The sequence below is a fragment of the Pyrgilauda ruficollis genome, unplaced genomic scaffold (genome assembly GCF_017590135.1).
Source record: "Pyrgilauda ruficollis isolate IOZ18807 unplaced genomic scaffold, ASM1759013v1 scaffold84, whole genome shotgun sequence".
Lineage (NCBI taxonomy): Eukaryota > Metazoa > Chordata > Aves > Passeriformes > Passeridae > Pyrgilauda > Pyrgilauda ruficollis.
In genome coordinates, this window is record NW_024530377.1 from 2,700,602 (window position 1) to 2,723,567 (window position 22,966).

Consider the following 22,966-nt stretch of genomic DNA (forward strand, 5'->3'; position numbering starts at 1 on the left):
AATTTGGCCTGCAGGTCTTAAACCAGTGCTGCACTCCCAGAGATGCTGGGGGTGTGCACCTTTCAGGGACCCAACCAGGCTGGAAGCAGCAGCAGCAGGATGCACAGTGCAGCACTCAGAGTGAAAGCTTTCAGCCTGCTTTGTTTGGGTGCTGGAGGCACTCTAAGAAGTGAAGAGCCAGATCTGATTTTTTTTTTTAAGCTTAATGTGCAGTTCTTAAATTTGCATTTACAGACTCACTCGAATCTTGCCCTAAGAGCAGAGCTGGGCAGATCCCCACCTCTGTGCTGGGGTGTACCCAGTGCAGGATGTGTTAAAAACATGTCAAAAGCAAGTTAAATGCATGCCACCTCTTAGAAGGCACTTTGCCTTCCTCAGACACCAATCTTAGGCTCTCGTTTTTATGCTTAGTTCTGACCCTTTACAGAAATTTCCTGCTTATTTGTACACAAGTGGAAAAAAATATTATTTTTCACAAGTGGGAAAAAAAATGTTTTGGATTGGCCAAAGGAGAGTTCATCCATGTGATATTTCTCAGAATGTCTGGGGAAAATGCATGTTGAATACAAGTCACATGTGGTTCATCCAAACTTACCAGTTCTGTCTCAGTTTCCTGGCTAAACTGTCACAGTGACAGGAACAGATGATGAACGGCAAAGGAATTTTTCTTCACGTGCTGGACGTGTCTCACAAAGTCCAGCATGTGGAGAACATTGGATTGATTTCCTGACAGTCTGAGACACGTTGCTGCAAGGCTGTGCCCATAAGCAGGCTGTGTTTCTAAGGGATACTGTGGTTGTGATTTAACCCCGTGTCACAGCAGCGATCTGAGTTCCCAAAGCAGAAGCTGTTTCATCAGCCTCTTTAATAACGTGGCAAATAGACACTCCCCTAATAGAAAGGTGTTAAACACTCCTAAGGTGTTTACCATGAAACCTCTAATCAGGATTACTTAAAGCAGAGCTGCCTTCAGCCCCACCTGCTTTGGCAGCCCTCTGTACCTGCACATGTGGTGTTGAAAACGATTTTTGTTGAATGAAGAGAAGAAATCTCAAGGAAAAGGAGAAGTTTGGTAACCTGCCTTAAAAGCTCTTTGAAAAGTTGCTCTTCTGTGCACCAGTTTATTCCAGCTGTAATACTGATACCAGCTCATCAGCCCCACAACTCTGAATAAAACACAATGCTCATGTCCATCCAAAACACCTCCCACAGCAAATATTAAAACCCCCAGGTATATTCACTTAGCTTAATATAAATAAATATGTTAATATTTGGATTATATTTATTTTAAAGCCTCTGGCATGAATGCTAATGGCATATGGAGGGGCAGGAAAATCCAGCTGTAGGGAGAGACTCTTTTATGTGGCAAGGGGATTGGAGCTGGATGATGTAAGGTCCCTTAGAAACCAAACCATTCCATGATTCTGTGATTCTACACCCTGCCTGTGCATTATTAAGACAGCACAGCAAGAGGTCTAGCAGAAATCAGAAGGAAGAATGAAGGAAGATTTGCAGGCTGAGTGGGCTGGGAACACCCATAAGTGATTGCCATTGATCTGGGGGTCAGCGTGGCTTTTGGTTGGGAAGATTTCAGTAGCTTTCCACATTTTACACTGGATTTCTCTTTAATACAAAAGCAGACTACAATGGATACTTATCATACAGTCTCTTTATAGAAACAGAAGAGTTCAAAAGGAATTTTCAGGGGTCCTTTCAGAAATATGAAATAACAACACTGTCAGTTCCAAAAGCAGCACTCTCGTCTCCAGACTGCTGATACTACTAAAATATCAGCCATGCTGGGCTGTGAAAATGTCATGATAACAAGCAATGAACATTAAAACTCTTCTGAAAATGTCTCAACTACACAAGGGTTCAGCATACTTTGTTGTAGTTCTGTCATGCTTCTGTCAGTTGAAATTAATTCCAGTTTTGGTGTCAGCTTTGCAATAACGATTCCCTCTTCTTTTTAACAACATGCAGGCTTGGGAATTGCTGCTTCCATTGCACTGCAGTTTCTTCAGTCAGGGTGAAAGGTTTTGGAGCAGTGTCCTGTGATATCAAGGTTTGTATCCACAGAACATGGAGCCTGACAGTCCATGTGGGTTTGCTGTTTTCTCTCGGATTTCACCCGATGCATTGCAGCAAAAATTAAGTTGTGATTCTGCCGGCGCTTTCTTGCAGCAGTGGTGATGAAAATACTGATTGGGAAGCACACAGACTGCATCCAACACCACGTCTCAAGCAGATCACCACACCTGATCAGATGATAAGATCAATTTTGGCTGATGTTGGAATGCTCTGACAATATTATCCATTATTCAGCCCACACCATCCTTGGTGATCAATTCTGAAATTACACAACTTTCACCCTGGGATTTTTACAAAGGGCAAGTTCAAACAATCAGGCATTTTCCAGCCTAAAAATAGCTGAGACTGTTGTATTAAAATGGAAATCAAGAAACCACCACAGCATTTCAGATATTTTGTCTTTTGTCTGGCTGGCATCAGTCATCCCCACACTGATGTCACTAAGAGGCACAAAGGGTGGGGGATCTGTATTGTCCCATTAGCAGAGAAAAGGAAGGAAAGCAGGGCAAAAAGAAGCTCCTATTCCATTTAATTTCAGTAATCTCAGAACTTTCCAGTCAAATTACAACCTGTTGCTCATTTCAGAGCTATTTACTGCAGGAAAACACAGAAGAATTTGATTTTTATGAACTTTGTTCACAGCGACATGATATTACATTTGAATTCAGAGATTATTTTTTCTAAGAGTTGAACATATTTGTCAAAAGTGCCAACTTTCTGCTTCCTGCTTGCTTTTGGATTCAAAGGAATTTGCTGCTACCTGTGCAACAGAGCACAGACCTCTTGTGGATCTATACCAATACTGTCAGGAAAAAAGGTATTTTGTAGTCTGGTTCCTGGAAGGTAAGTACTAAAATAACAGTGAGCAACCTGATCTATAGTTATTCTAGTCTTTTTCTGCAAAACTTTATCGTGACGGCATCCAGGGTTATCAGTCTTAGCTTTTTTCCTCCGTGTAAAATCTGTAGCTGACAGTAAGCACACACGCTGATCATCCATCATCCACCTGCTTCTTGCACCCAAAACAGGCCGGGTGTGCAGCAGTTTGCATCAAATGCAGTTGCCAGAAACAAAAAGAAACGGTGAAGGGCGCTCTGTGAAGGTCCAGAGCTCAGAGCAGGTGACCAGAAGAGTGGGCTGGGTCCTCCTGCAGGGCTGGAGTGTGGTGTGGGTTTTCAGGAGCCCAGGGCAGGGCCACTCCCCTCAGGTCTGCAGTTCTTCTCTCTGGGGGAAAGAAAAACATTTATGCATCTGTTGCAAATGCTGGTGTTGCCGCAGGTTAAACTCTGAAAGGGTTTTCCCACTGCACTCGGGTCTCCAAGGGGACTGAGGGGCTGCTGGAGCTGGATCATGGAAACATGGAATGGCTTGGGTGGGAAGAGACCTTAAAGCTCATCTCATTCCAACCCCCCTGCCATGGCAGGGACACCTTCCACTGTGCCAGGCTGCTCCAAGTCTCATCCAACCTGGCCTTGGGCACTGCCAGGGATACAGGAGCAGATACAGCTGCTCTGGGAATTCCATCCCAGCCCCTGCCCACCCTGCCAGGGAAGAATTTATTCCTAACATCTAATTTAAATCTACTCTCTGTGGGTTTGAAGCCATTGCCCCTTGTCCTGTCACTCCATGCCCTTGCCAATAGTCTCTCTCCATCTTTCAGGCTCCCTCAGGCACTGGAAGGCTGCAATTAGGTCACCCCAAAGCTTCTCTGGACCAGTTTGATCTGGGCTATGCCCCAGTACAGCTCTGCCAGGTACAAGCCATTCCCTTGGCCACACTTCCAAAGGCACACTAGTTCTACTTTCTTTAGGTTTGCTTCAGAGTCCATTAAAAAGTGTCCAAGTCTCCATGCTGCACCTGAAAATCCTTTCTAAGGGGATAAACTTACATCTGAAGGATGTTCTTCTGAAAAATTCCAATATTTTAGCACTTGGCTCAACAAAGACTTTGCTGTGCATTTTTTCCTCCTTTAATTGCTTTATAATGGAGATCTGTGATTTCATGTGATATGAGCTCTTAATCTGAAATGTTTGTATATGCAAATAAATCACAATGATATATTCAGGGGGAAGAAAATCAGTAATACTAGAGGTGTTGAAGACTCAGAAATATTCTGTTTTCCTGTTTTCTCTGAGTGACAGATAGGCTTGTGATAGCACAAATCATCACGTGCAACACAAGTTGTGAAAACAGTGTGTGTCATCCAGCATTCAGAGGTGGGCTGAGCTGAAATCGCACACATCACCTTATTTTGGGCATTTGCTTGTCTGTGAATGTTTGATATTGGCAATATCAAACAAGGAGGAAGTCTCACATATTTCACAAGTGAGATGGCCCCAGGGCTGGTTTCAGCTCGTGCCTGCACTGCTGGGTTGCTGCTGCTGGAATGGCACCGTTGCATTTTCTCATCCCCCAGGCTGGCTGTGGGAACAGCAGCTCTGTCTGAAAAGACAAGGCTGCAGCAGAACAGGATGTACACTCTGTGGCTTTGCCACATTGACAGGAAAATCACAACTAAAAGCCTGTGCACAGCTCTCTACCTGTCCAGAATCCTCCCAGGGCACTGCAGGAGGGTTCTCCTTCCCCTGTCCAGTGCCACTTGAGGTGCCTTAGTGCACTTGGCACCACCTGAGCCTTTGTAGGGTATCTGAGCCATGGATGCAACCCAGGGTGAGCTGCAGATCCTTGCCTCCTGCAGGAACACCTGTGAGCCTGGCAGGACAGCCTGAGATCTCTGAAATGGCCCTGGATGACCCTGCCTAGGCAATGGAGCCTGCCTGGAGTTCCACCTGGAGCACAGCGCCTGTTTGTGCTCAGCTGCCTGAACCCAGCACCTCTCTGGCAGCACTGGAGAGGTGCTGACAGCAGCAGAGCTGCTCTCCTCTCACTGGGCCACCCTTGGGTCAGGTGAAGGTGGCTGCAGTGTCCCCTCACTTCCCTGTCTCTGCTCTCCTTCCAGCCAACACCGAGTTCCCTCTGCAGTGTCTTTGGCCAGGCTCTCCAGGCTCCTCTGGAGCAGCCCCACGGCTTCAAACCAAGCCACAGAATCACAGAATGGTGAGGGTTGGAAGGCACCTCGAAGATCAGCTCATCCCAACCTCTCCTCCCACTGTCCCAGGCTGCTCCAGGCCTTATCCAGCCTGGCCTTGGACACTGCCAGGGATGGGGCATCCATCACCTCCCTGGGCAACCTGTGCCAGGGCCTCCCCAACCTCACAGTAAAAAATTTCTTCCTGCCCAACCCAAATTTCCCCTCTTTCAGTTTCTACCCATCACTCCTTGTCCTGACACTCCAGTTCCTGACAAAGAGTCCTTCTCCAGCTTCCCTGTAGCCCCTTCAGGCTCTGGAAGGTGCTCTGAGCTCTCCACACAACCTTCTGTCCTCCAGGCTGAACAGCCACAGCTTTCCCAGCCTGTCTTCTTTGTGGAGGTGCTCCAGTCCTCTCAGCAATGTCGTGTCCCTTCTCTGGACTTGCTCCAACCTTCCCATGCCCTTCCTATACTGGGGGCACCAGAAGTGTACACGATATGTTCCTCAAGGATCTCTTTCCTTGCCCCCATCTCCTGACTCAGCCCTTCCTGACTCCCTGTTCTGCTCCAGTCCCCCTCCCCTGTGATTCCCACCCCTATGGATGTGCTGTCCTCTCCTCTGTACCCCCGTGGGGTGCCCCCAGCCCCTCCCCAAACCCCTGCACCCTGCTCTGCCCCAGGGCCAGTCCCAATCCCCAAACACCCCCTCCAATTTCACAGGTCCATACAACACAGCTCAGCTCTGACCAATATGGGCCAAACCCCGTGTGGCACAAAGTGACAACCAGAGGTGACAACCAGGGCAAGCCCAGACCTCCATCTGCTCGTGGATCCAGTCCAGGAAGGAGGTGGTTCTGCTGTAGACACCTGGCTTGTTCTTCTCTGCACAGCCCACTCCAAAGCTGGTGGTCCCCACCAGCTTCCAGACACTCATATCTTCACAGGCTAAAGGGCCCCCACTATCCCCCTGAGGGAGAAAGAATTAAAATTCTTTTAATTCCAGAAAAGGAGGGAATTGTCTGTTTGGGAGGTAGGGGGAGAGACATACTCCAGTAATTCAAAATCTTTTGTTTCTGCTCTGTTCTGGGTCCTGGGAAAAGCACCTCACAGCAGGGCTTGGAGACTTTTGGGACATGTAGAGGACCTTATTTTTCTTTCCCTGGCTCCTGGCTCTTGAGCTGAGCTGAGCCCAAGGTTGCAGCACCAAGCTCACATCTGGCCTCCTCCCCTGCCTGCTTTTCCAGCCCTTCCCAGGCACTTTGCTATGCAGGCTCAGCTCAATGGACTCACATCCAAGTACTGAAAACTTCCCATTTCTTCTTTGCTGGGGCAGTTTCCTGCCCTACGAGAATCAGAGCCAGCACAACAACTGGGAAAAAGGGAATTTGGAACAAGCCTGTCCCACTGGTGAGCAGGGCTCCTCGTGTCACGTGGAGCTGTGTGCTGAGCACGCTGCCCTTGGGCAGCTCTCCTGGGCACAGCTGGTTCCAAGCCCCTTTTTGGGGGGGTTATGTGCAAAAAGGGGACAAAATTCAGATCTAGGCACCCACTGCATTTGCTTTTTTTTTGTCCCAATTGTAATTGGGATGGAGCAAATCTGGAAACATGAAGTTCACAGAATCATGGAGAGGTTTGGGTTGGAAGGGACATTGAAGTACGTGTAGATCCAAGCCTCCTGCTTGGAACAGGAACATCTTCCACTAGGAATTCCTCTCCAGCCCTATCTGGCTGCTTTTCACTGTGGGCTTTCTGCACCTTGCAGGTCCCTGGAGCTGCTCACAGTGCAGGGAAATGAAATTCAGTGCAGCGCAGAGGTCACAGCCAAGGCAGAGAAAGGATGGCACCGTGCTGCAGCACATGCAGAAAAATATGTCTTAAGCAAATCTGGCTTCAGAAGTATCAGATAAGGCCCAGAGAAGAAGTATAAAAAGGAAATTGTAGCGTGTGAATGCACACGGTCAGTGATTGATAATTGCGGTAAGCAGAATAAATGGCACAAACCCAAATGTTTGCCCAAGAAAAGCCTGGGAGTGCCTTCTGATAACTTATCACTCATGTTTTTCCATTTCCAATGAGTGCAGTTGCAGTTTGGAAACTTCCATACCTGGCAGGTGTCCACCCCTCCCTTTAGGAAACCAGCACAAAGCATTGAAGAAGTTATGATCCCACCGTAGACATCCCTGTGATTGCAAATTGCATTGGAAATCAGAGGAACACCTGCATAATTCATGGTGTCAGATGTGTCACCTGTTAAAAAAAAACAGAAAAAAACAGTTAAAATCTTCCTGTCCTTGAAATTAATCTCCATTTATAAACAGAGAATGTTTTATATACAAAGAATTGGCAAGGAAGGATGAAAGAAACATGGTTAAATGGCAAAACAAAAGTAAGGCAACTTGGTGTCTCATCACTTGCAGAACACAGCAATTATCCACTCTGCAGAGGATTATCACAGTGTATAAAATAACAATAAAATCTGCACATTGTGTGTTTCCACTTCAAACTAGACAATTAATGACACTAATAAACTTAAAAAGCTTGTTGAACATTGTGCTCAATACTAGTGCCAAAACCTGTTCTGAATTTATCGCCTGTTCTGTTAGTCAACAAATCATCTGCAAACATCTGATTTACTTTATAAATATTTATTTTATTTCATTCAGAGCCTGAACAGATCCTTTCTACAAATGGGAGTATTTGCACACTGCCTATTGTCAGTTTAGGGCTGTTTTTTTTTTTTATGTGGCAAACCTTGCTTTCATTTTCTCCCCACCTTTGGCTGTTATCTCTGGGTCAGGTAATGTTCTGTTCTTGTTCTCTGAGCAACAGGAACACGTTCAGTGACATGAATGAAGAGTGATAAAAACAATTAATGGGTGACAATTCACCCATTTTCACGTGAAGGTGGTTCAGTTTATGTTATTGATTAACATGACCCATGAGTCATGGGAAAAAAAAAAATTCCCTTTTCTTTTTGATTTTGTTTTATCCAATTTTACATCACCCAACCTGCCATTAAATAACACATATGCTTTCTCTAAAAAAAGGGGATGGTTAATTCTTGAATTCACGCTGTGCTTCCTGTGCTTGGAGTTCTTAAGGGCACAGCCTGTTTGACTGAGGCTGGGTACAACACTGGGGACATTTTATATGTGTCATTTTCAACTGTTTCAGAGGATACCCATCCATTCCTTGTGACAAGAGTCTGCACAGTGCTTCTGCAGTACAGTTTGTGCATAAATTTTAGTAATATGTATTCTTTCCCCCTCCAGATATTCCAGAAAATTTAGTGTTAAACAGTGTCCCAACCAAATCCTGTATTTACTGTATGTAAGATGTGTGCACGTAGTGAAATCATCAGCAGGCAATTTAAAATACCTCCTTCCACAGTTGCTCCCCATCCTGATACCCAACACATTTTCCCTGCTGGGAAATGTTCACCAAAATTGGGCAGACAGATCGGTTCGATGTGACCTATTTATGAAGAAAAAAAAAAAAAAAAAGGAGAGAGAAGAGAATCAAAATTTAGAAAAAAAGTTTATATGTCTCAGAAAAACTTGAAGATTTGGCTTGCAATGAACTTGTGATGAACACCACCCACTCCCCACATAAATAGCCTGGCAGTTTTCTGCAGGTTTTTTGTCTTGTGGGCAACACTGAGAGTTTGAGACAACCCCCACAGTAGCCCCAGAGAGTTTTGGGTATGAAGCAACACGAGGAGGTATCAGCAGCTCGATAAATTGAAGAATGAACAACAAGAAATGAAGCTGAAGGGCAGATCAGAGGCCCTGGGTCTGCTGGGGTGAGACAAGGAGCACTTCTCAAGGCTGAGAAGGGTGTGCACATCCCCGAGAGGGCAAAAATATTCTTGGATCCTTTGCTTCCCACCCATCAGCCCGCAGAGCTTCGGCGCCTCTGCGCTCCAGGACATGGAATTTCATGGGATAAAATCAGAGCTTGATGGTTGCAGGGACAAATGGGTGCTGAGGAAAGGGAGGGAAAATACAAAATATAACTGGGCAGCTCCCAGGGGTTCTATTCTGCACAGTGCAGTGATCCCAGCTCAAGGCATCAAGCCCCCAGCGTGGGACACAGTGGGATCATGCTCAGGTGCACAGCCACTACTATCCCTTACTATTCCTTCCTACTATTCCTTATTTCTCAATTATCCCTTAATATTCCTTATTCCCAAAGCTATTCACGAGCAGAAGAAATCAGCAGAAATCTGAGAGACAAAACAGAATAAAATCAAGCTGAATTTTCATTAAAAGTGAAATTTTAAACCGTTACAAGAGAATTGATTTAGAAAACGACTGCCTAGATGTGACAAAGAGCACCAGCTCCCCTTGCAGCCAGCTCACAGCGATTAGGAGGCATTGGCAGGTATTTCAATTCATACAACATTATTACATATTATTTCAACTCATTGTATCAACTGCAGGTAGCATCCTGTCAAGAAGATAAAAGTAGTTTTCATTTAAATAATCATTATATTTCAATCACCTTCTCTTCTCTTTGAAATTCAGGCTTGATTTTCAGCTTTGGACACTTGTGGATCCCCCAGGACTCATGGAAAGGACATGATAAAGATCTCAGTGACCTCCAAGCAGAATGAGGCAGGGTGTTTATTTTAGATAGGAAGAATATTTAGAAAGAATAAAGTTAATGTTTGCCTATTAATAAATGCCTGCAGTAAATCAATACCAGAGTGGACTGGGAACATTTTGCAGCACGTTGTTGCTGTCCATGGCTGGATATGGAGTACAGAGGAGGTGCTCACACTGAGGCTGGGGGGTTTCTGCTGGTCTTGTGTGGACAGGGGTGTGTTAGCTGGGGAGGGGAGAGTGTCAAATGCAAGCTCACAGAGATAAATTACCATTGAGAGCGAGAGGTGCTGCCAGTTTCATCAGTGCTATGTCATTCCCCATAGTCTTGGGTTTATAATTCCGATGGTAAATGATTTTTTCCACTGAGTGGGGGTGAACCTGGGTGTCCTGCTGAGTCACAAAACCAACCTGAACACTCCATGAGCTCGGCAAGTACAGGCTGGAACAAAGAGGTAGAAGAGAGGGTCAGACCTCCAGGAAAACCCTCAGGTTTTTCCAATTTGCCCCTGAGTTTATCCATACAACAGGCAAATAACTCCAGTCTGCTGTGCTGGCTTACCTACATATTAATAATGGCCATGTTTTGCATCTAATTTTTAAAAATGTAAAACTATTTTTACTAAGACACTGGGTGACTGATCTTAGTAAGACACTAGGTCACTGGTACTTTATCAGGGCAATTATATGTATCTCACTACAAATATCTGAGAGTTTTTCATCAGCCCAGCTGTCTGTGCTCCCGTGAGACCCCACAGCTGCTGCCTGGCACACCTGCACTCAGCCAGACCTCAGCAGCACTTGTGGCAAGGCATTTTCAAGGAGAAACTTCCCTTCTGGAAGGTGTTTCTGCCCCAGTCCACGAGCTGGCACATCCTTCAGCCTCCAGCACGTGAGCAGCTCCTCTCCTTTTGGCCTCACTTCCCTGGGAAAAGGCTCCAGGAATGGGGGTTGTGTTGCCAGCTCCCATCCCCATCACCCTTCAAACACACCACAACCACCTGGGCTGGGGTGAAAAAGTCAAGGACAAAGGCTCTAAAATGCTGAACTCGTAAGTAATTTTGTTATGGCAACACAGGGCTCTAAATAGGAACTTGGAGTGGGGTTTGTCTATCCCATCTCTTCTCTCTATTGGGCATAAAAGCATCCTACAAGAACTTACTCAGAAGAAGACATCCATGTTGCAGGTGCTTAAAAGTGGGCAGACAAATCCCATTTTAGCTGTCTAAATGTCTTTGGTGAAAGTGGTCAGGAGTTTGTAAGAGCAAGAGGTGCTCCTGCACTATTAGCATCAAACAAGACTGCAAAACCAGACAGCTCATTATAAATATGTTTGTAATTACACAAAGAAGAAGAGTTTAAATAACTATTTAGCACCTATTTACCACCTGAAGACCTCTTGAGCTGCATAGAAAGGAGCAGTGAGTAAGTGGCAAAGGGCACAAAGCACAGTATAAGTGACTAATAATCACTGATTGGTCCTGTCAACTTGAAAAGAAACCTGTAATTTATTTTGGAGCTCCAGTGGGTCAGAGAAGCCAAATACAAATTCTGTACATGCAATTTACAGAAATTGCAGGTTGGGATACCTAAAACCTAGCTCTTAAATCTTGTGAGTGACTAATAATCACTGATTGGTCAACTTGAAAAGAATCCTGTAATTTATTTTGGAGCTCCAGTGGGTCAGAGAAGCCAAATACAAATTCTGTACATGCAATTTACAGAAATTGCAGGTTGGGATACCTAAAACCTAGCTCTTAAATCTTGTTTTAAGATGTTTTCCCAGGATGCTGGGAGTGGCTTGATCATGTGGAAACAGGGATTCTGGATTTAGATCACTTCTTGGGGAAGCTTTTTTTCAATAAAGACTCATGCAAAAAGAGAGGAACAGCTTAAATGTTATGATGCCTTTTGGGGACTACCTTAAAACAGATGTCAGACAAAATTAGGGAATAAAAAGTAGTTCTATTTATTGAAGGGCCTTCAGGTACATTTAGGAGAGACAAAGCCCCCCCAGGAGCTACACCCAAAAATGGACAATGGGTCACGGGTTTTCACATTTTTATAACTTTGCTCCATTTGCATATTGGGGGTGTGATAGATGAGTAATGCAATTATTGACTCTCAAAATTAAAAGGCAAATATCATGCATATATGTTCAGGGTTGTATTTTACCCCCCCTGTGTTGTTATTATGGGATGGCCTGGGTTTGGGACATTTGGGAGGGTCAGCTTGTTACTATGGCAGCACCTGATCCAATCAAGATTTAAGGAAGAAAACTCCACCACTGGATGGTGAAGGAGTCAATGGACAGAACTTTGGGAAGGGCTAAAGGGTTAAAAGGCAAAACCTCCATTGTGTGGATGAGCACATGTTGAAAAAGATCCTCTGCTCCCTGCCCCATAATATTTTCTTTATTCAGTCTTCTGTTGTATTTTTGACAAGGTTTTAATAGACCTTTTCGAATTTTGGAAGTGAGTATCATTTCTCACAGGGGTTAATATTCCAATCACAGCTTCAGGAAACGAAGTCATTGATCCCAAGTTTGCTCCCCCCAGCTCACTTTTGTCTACATTTCTTGGGGTTCAAGACAGTGAGGTATCCTTGATTCCCAGGCCTGGAGAGGAATTGTGTTGTCTGACCAAACTGGGAGAGCAGCTAACACCCTGTATGGAGTTTAGAGCTATAAGGTATCCTTGATTCCCAGGCCTGGAGAGGAATTGTGTTGTCTGACCAAACTGGGAGAGCAGTTTGTTCAGACAACAACACCCTGTATGGAGTTTAGAGCTATACACTGAAGAATCACAGCGTTACAAATACATGAAAAACACCAAAACCAAACCCCTAAGGATCAGCCACGGATGAGGCAGCGCATCCTGCGGGTTGTTTCTAAGAGCAAGCAGAGTGTCCCCGGAGCAGGGGGCTTTGGGCACTCACTCGTAGACGCAGTGGGCAGCCGTGAGGATCCAGAGCGGGGTGATGACCGAGCCCCCGCACAGGTGGTGGCCCTGGAACTGCAGGCTGACCTGCCACGGCCACTGCTGGGGTGACGACGCGTTGCCCCCCACGATCCGCGGCCCGTAGCTGGCCCGAGTCCCACACGCTGCCAGGGAGCAAAGGTTACGGTCCAGAGAGGAAACACAGCCCTGGTTTGGGTCACGTTCAGCCCCTCTCCTCCCAGCCTTGCTGAGCTCCCTGCAGCTGGAGCATCCTCACCCCATCCCCATGGCCACATCCCAGAGGTCTCTCCTCCTCCCTCCCATCCCTGCAGGTCACTCGTGGTCTGGGCTTTGTGGGGTCCGTGTTTCTCCCTTCCCTGCAGGTGCAGTGCTCAGCTGAGCTGTAAAAGCCCCCTGCTCTGCTCTCCTTCGTCCTCAGGGTCCCACACAGGCAGGATCAGGCATCTCCTCTCCCCTCATGGTGATTTTGCTGTTGTATTTTGAATTTTTGTATCCCAGTCTGAAAATTAGGTAGCATGGAGAGGTGCAGGATGAGAATTCAATTAAGACAGAATTTCGCTTTTCCTGCCAAGATGCCAAAGACTTGGAATTACAGTGTGAGCCCCTGGACTCAACACACAGTCCTTAAATATACACTTCCTACTGGGATTCTCACTGAAATGCTCCTGCTATCTGATGTTCCCAATCTGTCCTCCCAGCCTATTTTCATCTTCTGAGATGCTTTCAAATTTTACATAAAAAATACAATTTTTCTTTGGTGTGATAAACTGATAGTATAATATGCCCTGAGTACACAGCTGCTCCCAACTCTTGCCATGCAGTGGATAAAGAAGGATAGTCTCTGCTTTTATTTTCACTTTTTCTGATTCTTACCCAAACACTTTAAGATGATCACATTGCCAGAAGTGCATTCCTCCCTGAGATGAGAAGACAATGCAGCATTAGCCCTAATTCACAAATACCTTGTGTTTTTTTCAATATTATATCATTTTCCTGTGCCCATAATTATAAGTAGCTCAAATATTGAAAGAACTGGATGAACTCATCCAATCTAATCAGGGCCTTTAACTGGAATACTGAGGTCAGGAGCTTGGCCACCATCAGGAGGCTGCAGGCCACATGCTGCCCTGCTGAAGAGGGCTTCACTCTTCCACCAGGAAGATCTGAAGTCTCCTTGGATCCATTGCTCCCTTCTCACTGGAAGGTAACTAAAAAAAAAACCCCAGCATTTGTCAGGAGGAGTAAATGGACCATAAAGGGTTCATAAACCCACTGGGAAACGTGTAAGGATCTGCAAACTGAAACAAACTGCTTGATAAGGGGAAAACAGCAGTGCCTGGTGCCTATCCGTTTGCAAAAATGGCATCATGGGACAAACAGTCATTCCAAACAGCCCATTTGAAAGCCTTTGTTGATTTCAGTGGGTCCTGGATCAGACTCTCAGTTTATATTCCAGCAAATTGCTGCTGAACCTCAGTCTAGCATGTGTAACACCACCAAACACCTACAAAAAACAGCTCGAAAAATAGCAACAACCCTAAACTATCAATAATTCCCCTTCTACTGATTGCTCTCTTCCTGAAGCAGCTGAGGCATACCTGAGGTTGGTGGCATTGTGCAGGGATGTCACTTGATCAGCTGAGAACCAGTGGCTGAGGGATACGAAATGTCTTTGGAACTGTTTTTCAACTGCAGCCACGGGCAGGTAACCTGAACTCACATAACTGCAAATAAACCATAAACACAGCTTCTTCCCCAGACAGCATTGCAGCAATCTGCTTAAATAATTCACCAGTTCTGCTAATGAAAACCACAATAATCAGATTCTGGCATTCAATAAAAGTAATTATTTCCTCCCCCTATGCTCCTTACCACATGCATGTATTTTTGACATAATCATGTGTGGAAGCCACACATGCTGAGATGTATTTAACTGGCAGAGAAAATAAATTTTAATTGTAATACTGCAATGAACTTTTCATTGTAAGTGGTTGGCACACTACCTGAGCCACCTGCAAGCTCATTGTCTCCTTTTTCTAGAGTTATGTTTTGTGGCAGGGAGGATGAATAATTTTAAATTTTTTCTTCTCTTCTTTGTTGAAAAATTGAGAAGTATTTTATCCTAAAGGCAACAATAATTTATTCAAAGAAGCTTGATACTGCTAGCTATAACAGATATCAGAATGATGCCATGGTAAGAAATAACAGAGCATCATGCCAAATCACGACTTCAGATTTTTCTCAGTTTTATGAAAGTTTGTGAAAGAAAGGGTGCTTTTTCAGGAATGGGATTAAGCCAGCAAGAACTGCCTTGCCATGTTCTTCTCTAATTATGAGGTGGACCTTAAATCCTGTCAGATGTCACGACATAAATTTTATATATATTTATTATAGGTATACAATTGCATACCTATATTTATTATAGGTATACAATTTACCTATAGGGGAAGTAAAAGAAGCGGAAAATGCTCATATGTTTTTAGTGCTTCTTTGACAGGCTACTGGAGTGACAAATAGGATTTGGGCACCTGCATCACACAGGGAAGATTTAGCCAAGCCATTCTATTTAGCCATCATGCAAGGTTTATAGCAGTAATAAAAGGTATTTGCCCTGCACAAGTACATCATCTCAAACCTCCTCAATCGTGTGGCTCACAAAGGTGGATTAAGTCATTTTTAAGGCACAAACTAACACAAGGTTTCATGAGAAAGACTGAAGAGCTCAGAGCTTGTTCAAAAGGCAAATGAAGCTGCTGGCCCTTGGTGTCCGTACCTGGAGAAGCCCAGGTGCCTGCAGGTGCTGTTGCCATACTCTGCCCTCCAGTCGTCGGAGCAGACCGTGCGCCAGGAGCCAGAGGTGAACACCTGCAGCACTGCCCTCTTCCCACTCAGCCTGACTTTGGGATGCAGGACAAGAAAAGCCTCAGTCAGCTGTGAAGATCATAGTCAGCTATGACATCAGGCACACAACAGGCACAGGACAGTGCCGAGGCACCGCTGTGGTGTCTGTTTTCTGCCCCACTGAGCCACTACTTATCTTTTTCATCATTTGACAGAATTTTTCTGTGCTTTTCTTTATTTTTTTTTTCCTTCCATTAAAGAAGGGAAATAAGGTACTCTGAGCTAGGACAGCTAGGGGAAAAAAAAATCTTACTCTAATACAGGTGGTGGAGGCTGCCTGGCCCTGCAGGTAGCTTTAAGCAAGTCTTGCTGATTGCAGTGAGCTGGAGGTGCAGATGCTTTGCCCTGAGGGTACCCGTGGTCAGGGTAAGGGATGAAGGTGGGCACCTCCTGTGTCAGAGAGGTGACATTGTCCTGGACCTGGGAAAGGGCACATCTGTGAGGGAGAAGGGAGGCCATGCACGTGGTCACTGCTGATCAGGGCTCTCCCACACCTGCCCAGATTCCAGTGTTATGGAATTGCAAAAGAAGACAGGAAAAGCAGAGGTGTTGCCACTGGCTTCACAGACACCTCGAGCCTCCCTGAGGAAAACTCTGCAAATGCTGAACACATTGTGCAGGGTTAGCTGGGGCCAAAAGCTCGTGGTTCTTGTCATTCCTGCTGTTGCACAGATGGAAAGCTGTGCTGCCTCCTTACCTGTAGGTACAGGAGCCAGGATTACAAGTGCTCTGAGCTAAAACCCAGTAATTCTGTTTATTAATGTTAAGAGTCCTTTCCCTCCAGGGGCTGTGAACACCACAGTCACCTTCCATAGCACAGGACAGGGAAGTAACATTCAAAACATCCCTGTGATTCCCAAAACCACCACAGAGAGAAACTCAGAAATAAGTTGTCCATCTCACACGTGAAGCAGCAAATTCTTCAGCACTGAATGTACAAAATTCTGATTTCTCCCATTCCCACATCCTTTAAGATAATACCAGGATTTTGCAGTCTTCAAAACTGACACAGCACAACTGCGTGCCAGCGAATTCAGAGTATTCTATATTTACACACCATAAGGCAGTGGGGTTACACCTTGCAGGCAGTGGAAATGTGAGGAGTCAAAAAGCATCTGGGCTTCTACTGGAGATAATTATCAAAAATGGCAGTAACAATATTCAGCAGTCATCACATTTATCCAAAAAGCAGCCTGATTTTTTGTAAACTGTAAATCAGTACCTCAGAGAGATTGTTCCTCTGAAGTGATGATTTAGATATTCCATTGGTCTCTGTCTTTCTTGTCCCACCCAAAATCTTTACAACAAGCATTCCTTGATAACTTGCCAGTTCTACGGGAGGAGGTAGGAGTGATTTATGATCAAAATTAAATTACCACATCTGTATTCATCCTCCCCTTCTTTACAGTTGAAGACACCATTGCACCTGGCTGATTTCTGGATACACTTAAAGGACGATCGACAGCGAAACTTCCCAATGCAGTTGTACTGGACTAAAAGGAATGAAAGAACACAGGGCAATGAAAACACACTTGGATTTTAATTTAACACTTCTGCATTCCATTCTCTGTCCAGGTTTCAGTCTTGCTAAGGAAAAGCCAGCTCCTGTACTCCAGGAACTTTTGAAATACAACCTGGAGGTTGCTACATGGTGCTGCTAAAACTCATTTATTAGTAATGACTGGTAGGAGGAGTCAGCCTTGCTGCGTGTGCTGACTCCTTCCCAGCTCCCTCTGCACAGTTTAAGTTTCACTCCAGGGTGAGTTCCTGCCTGGTGCCTCAGACCCTGAGCAGGAAATTATGGAGACCCTTGGAAAACACATCCAGTGTTTGCTCTCCCCGGGGGGATGCCTCAGCCTCTCACAAGCTGCTCCCTATTCCAGGTGTGGAGACACAACAACCCCTGGACACGGGCAGGTCACACTTCCCAGCCACAGCTAAACTCATTCTGCATTTTCTTTTCCCTTGTAGAAGTTGTTTTTGATAGGGGGAAGTTCTTTAATTCTTTGAAAACAAACTTAGAGAAGTGAATTACAAGACTAAAATATGGTGTGGGCTACCCACAGGAGCCTTTTTACCCCCAGTTTCTAAACTCAGCTCATTGCCTGAGGGGAGCTGACAAAATTTTACTGGAGGAAGGTTTCCTGAAGCTGCAGGTTCCCCAGTGTTGTAAATATTACACCAATCTTCTCAGGAGTGCCAGACCTATTTTATCCCTACATGTAAATAAAATTTAAGCCATCACCTCAACAAGATTTTTTACTTCCACAAACAAGCCACAGTAGCAGTTTAATTCCATTCTCAGTAAAAGGCTCATGAAAAATTAAGCATTTGAATGGCTAAGTGAGAACTTAATAAATAACTAATGGTACTCACCACCCAGGCCAATGGCAACTGCTAGGATTACTGCAAGGAATAAACCACAGATATATGGGAAGTATTTTAGGGAGACAAGAGCATGGCACATTGAAGGTGGTTCAATATCTCCTGGAAAACAAACAGAGAGAAAGCTTCTGTGAGGTTAAACCAGCTGAGCTGGCAATCAAAAAGATTTATCTAACATTAAACTAGATGTCATCAATAACTCCTGGATATGCTTCCTGAGCTGATCTCACCTGAAGGGATTTAGATTTGCTCTTTCAGGGAATGAGAAGGTTCCAGGTGCTTTGGGGCTGCTGCTGCTCTCAGACATCCCTTGAGCATTTGCCTTGGGAGGGTGTGAGTTGTGCCCTGCAGAGCACCTGGCCTGTCCCCAGTGCAATCAGCAATGTGAGCTCCAAATTTTCATTTTCATGGGCTACATCACACTGGGAGCTTTTCAAGCATGTGAGCACCTCTGCTGAAAACTTGAGTTCTGGGATAAAAATGAAATTCAGACCTCTTCTGTTTGTGTAATCGAACCGGTGTGCAGCTCATAAATAAAAGTTCAAGACAAGAAAGAGGAAATTCACTGGTCCCTTTGGTCTTGGAAGCAAGGTTAACTGAAAATTATTGAAAGCTAAATATGCAAAAAAGAAAAAAAAAAAAAAAAAGCAGGATCCTCTGCCTAGTCTCAAAGAACTGTGAAAAAGTGATTTGTTCAAAGTTTTGCTGTAAATGCAAGAGTGATGGCTTAAAGCTGAGTCTTGAGTTTTCAAGTACAAAAAGCTGCATCTAAAGTTAAAATAGACATCAGTAGTTATTGCAGAATACATTTCATGAGCTGGATCTGTTTACCAACCACTGGCCTCCAGAGCTGACCTCTGCTTAGTGATATTGCCAGTCTGGAAGATGACAAGAGATTCTGCTGAAAATAATGAGTGATTCACTTGTCTCAAATGCATTCTGATATACAAAGGGCAAACTGTGGGGAAATAGCAAACACAGCTGGGTCAAGAGTGCACACAGGCACTGACAGAACCTTGTCTTTAATTTTAGTTCTTACAGCTCTTCACTTCCCCATTCCTCAGGCTTTATAATTGAGATTGGCAGATACAATCAGTCAAGGATGAGGAGTGTCTCCAAGGGTTTACAGACTCTCTAGGTAAATCCCAGGTCTTCCTCAGACTCTCAGGAGCAGCTGAGTAACTGGTTTTGGCAATGGAGCTGGTGTCTGCTATGCCAAAAATCTTAGCTGTAGCAGCTAATGGACTAGAAAATTAAATTGCTCTATTTTCATTCTGGAAGCTCAGCCTGTCTCTGTTGGAACCCATGGTTATTTTGAAACCAATGGGAAGGAGCAAACAGACACGTTAATCCTCCAGGGCTGCTGCATTGTATATTCAGGTTTTTTGATGGACCAATTTCCAGGTTGGCAAAATTTCAAACAAACCATTCAAAAATGTGTCTGGAAAGCGTGGGGAAACGTTTGTTTCTGTGTGAATAATGTGGCTGTGAAAAATGCTCGTGTGTTCAAGTCGACACAAGATGTCATCACATCACTGAGCTGGCAAACCTCACACCTGGGGAAGGAAGGTCGTGTTTCCTCCTCCTCCTCGGTGTGACTGCTTGCTCCGGGTGGGCAAGCACAGCTTGGCACACAGTGGCCACGGGGATTGCAAAGGCCAGAGGGCTGTGGATTGTCCCTACCAGATCCATCTGCACTCGGGTCCACTCTTGCTTGTGGTATGAAGAAAAATCTTTTGAAGGTAAACTGAATTTGTGGTACTGGCGGTTCATCTTCTGTAACGGAGATGATTTCAAGACTTCCAGTAGTGGGATTTGTCTCTTGAACCTGGATCAGCAGGAGAGGGGGAAAAAAAAAAAGAAAAAAAGCAAGAAAATAATCATTATAATGTTGTCACAGAGTCACAGAATGGTTTGGGTTGGAAGGGACCTTAAAGATCTTCCTGTTCCACCCCCTGCCATGGCAGGGACACCTTCCCCTGTCCCAGGCTGCTCCAAGCCCCATCCAACCTGGCCTTGGACATTCCCAGGGATCCAGGGGCAGCCACAGCTGCTCTGGGCACCCTGTGCCAGGGCCTCACCATACTCACAGTGAAGAATTGCTTCCTAACATCTCATCTAAACCTTCTTGCAGCCCTCTTTGAGTACTGGAAGGCCACAAGGTCTGTTTGGAGCCTTCTCTTCTCCAGGATGAACAACACCAACTCTCTCAGCCTTTCCTCATAACAGAGGTTCTCCAGCCCTCTGAGCATCTTTCTGGCCTCCTCTGGCTCACTCCAGCAAGGTGCATGTCCTTCCTGAGCTGGGGACCTCAGAGCTGGACACAATACATCGTTATGTACTTAATTTTCATGAGAGAAGCACTTATAATTAATTTACCGTATTTTCCCATAATTTTTCATATTTTTGTTCAGATTTGTCTAGGCACCAGAGCTACTTTTAATAACTCACACTGGGGCTGTGAATCCACCTGCTGCTCTATAATTGCAATAGAAAACAAGAGAAAGACTAAAATGCATAGGACAGCAGCACAGCACCTGACAGGATCCTCATTCAAGGGAATTTTACTCCAGTAAACTTTTAATGACTTACTACACAGGGAAAAAAATAAATTTAGCTACACTAGAATTTGGGGCAAATAGATTTGAAATGCTAATTTCTGACTGTGGTTCTGCACAACGGCAAAAACAATCAGATTTTTGATCTCAGAGTGATGTGAAATAGGTCCAGGTTTGTTAAAGACAGTGGAGCTGGTTAGCTGTAAAAGCAGCATGTTTGCAGGGTCAGTCCCAGAAAATGCTTACAGTGACACATTTTAGGCAAAGAATACATGTTTTATCTGTGACATTATATCTAAAATGGAAAATACCCTGGAGTATTTTTTCACGCTTCAGCAATAAGGTTTACGCTCTTTCATTTGGTAAAATTTCACCTACATTTCATTGAACATATATTAAACTTTGAACATAAATTAAATTTATTGAATATAAATTAAACTTTTTAGAGAATCTGCCAGCATTATCTTTAAATATTAAAAGCAAAAAAGCCTTCTAGCTGGTGCATAATTTGCCCACCAGGAAACAAAACAGCATTGCGAACTAAACTACATGCAACACTGACATTTCGCTTATTCAGAGGCTATCACGTGCTCCCAAAGCTTCACTCACCTCTTCCTGAGAAGTCATAGTTAAAAGCAAAACTGTTTTCCCTCTTCATTATCAACAGCAGCCCAAAGGAAACTCAGAGTTTGCTGAGCCTCTCTGCTCGGGGAGGGTTTCCAGCCGGCCGCTGCGCGCGGCATCAGGGCCGCAGCCCGTGTAACCCAACCTGGAGAGGGGTATCGGGTGGCCCTGGATGGCATGGCTACGGAAAGGGGCAGATAAAAATTCAGCACGCTGTTTAATTAGCTGAAAAACACCAGGCAGCGCTGCGGGATGTGCAAACCTTCCCGTGAGCCGTCAGCAAAGGAACCGCGCGAACACCACGCGAGCGCTCGCTCGTCCTCCGCCAAAAGCCGGGGCCCTGAACACCAAGAGCTGTGGGTGGCAGGGAGCAGCAGCCCCAGGGCTTCATCTCTTCATCTCTTCATCTCTGATCTCACAGGCTCACCTTTTGCTGGGTTTAGCCTTTGCCACGTGCCTGCAGAGGGTTTGTGAAAAAGCAGCGTCTCGTGTTGCTGAAGGAGCAGCTCGGTTGTACTCCGGGATTTAGCAAATGGAAATGTAGGTTCAGCTGCAAGGAATGCTCGAGGGTAGTCATAGTTTGGCTGGGTTGTTTTCACTTAGAAGAGAGGTTCCTGACAGAGGGAAGGATGGAGGGAAGAAGGAGAAGGAAGGATGATGCAAAAAGCCACAGGACTGTAAGTGAAACAAGGCTCCTGAGAGGCCAGCGAGGAAATGAAAGTTTTCCATGATAAAACCCATGTCCCTGGAATATGGCTGAGAGAAACTCTTCAGTCCTATTTCTGTGCACGATGGAGACTGGCACTTCCAAAGGAGAGGACACCACCTCATCATCTTGTTAACTTAAGCCATGACGTCAAGAATCCTTCATCATCTCCTGTGTCACTCTTTCAGCAGCCTTCCCTGGAAATGGGGACACTCTCCCCACCAGGCTTCAGAAAGTTCTGATGGTTCTCCAAATGGCTGGAGAACCAGCTCAGGCTGGCCAGGTGTCCCAAGGGGAACTTCAGCCAAAGTGGGGAAAACATGAGGGCTCATTTCAGGTGACCAGCAGCTCAGGTGATCTTTTCAGTCCACGGGGTGAGGTGTCCTGTCCTCCAGAGGGAACACTGATACCTGCAGTGAGGACAGAAAAAACTGTCTCCAATCAATTCACCCACTCTGGCCATGCTGGAAAGGCTGGGGACCAGCCAGGGCAGCTCTGCAAAGGCTCCCACAGTGGGACTGGCACCACTGGAAAGAACAAGTTCTTCTCCCTGCTTCCATCCTGGGCTGCTCCAAGCTCAGCCTCAGGGTGTGATGTCTGGACAGGACATTGGGTTTAATCTTCCACAGTTTGGGTGCTCATTGCCTTTGGCTGAGAAGAACAAAGCAGGAGCCACATATGATATGGGCAGGAGGACTTGAAAACTGAGCCCAAAAGGCAAGTTTTGGCCTCCAGACTAACTTCCTACACGCTGCAGGACAGCCCTACTTGTTCCCCCCGGTGCAGTTGCAGCTCAGGCGGATTTTTTGGCTTTCAGAAGACAGTTTATAGTGAAAAGCTAAAAGATTCCACGTCAGCCCCTTCAGCAAGCCCACTCTGACTGTGGTGTCTACCTTTGGTCTCCTCATCTTGCTCTGCCAGGGCAGATAGGAAAAGCTTTTGCTTTTTCAGCCACCCTACGACAAAAACTCAGAGGCGCAGATTCTATGAAAACAGGATGTCAGTTTTTGTCAGAAAAGATCACAAGGGGTGTAAGGCTGGGTTGGTTTTTTTTTTAATTTCATCTGCCTCCTTCTCTCTCTCTGTTTCATTTTCTGACTCCCTCCC

At 45.2% G+C, this 22,966-nt stretch overlaps 1 protein-coding gene across 1 annotated transcript; it reads right to left on the minus strand.

Moving 5' to 3' along the window:
* Positions 1-3,294: 3,294 nt before the first annotated feature.
* On the minus strand, positions 3,295-18,289 carry TMPRSS3 (transmembrane serine protease 3). The gene is given in 12 exon segments (XM_041487779.1): positions 3,295-3,315; positions 5,936-6,088; positions 7,226-7,368; positions 8,500-8,595; positions 9,998-10,167; positions 12,663-12,828; positions 13,559-13,602; positions 14,284-14,409; positions 15,459-15,582; positions 16,963-17,079; positions 17,963-18,073; positions 18,202-18,289. Coding segments are annotated over 12 exon segments (1,359 nt in total).
* Between the last annotated feature and the right edge of the window lie 4,677 nt (positions 18,290-22,966).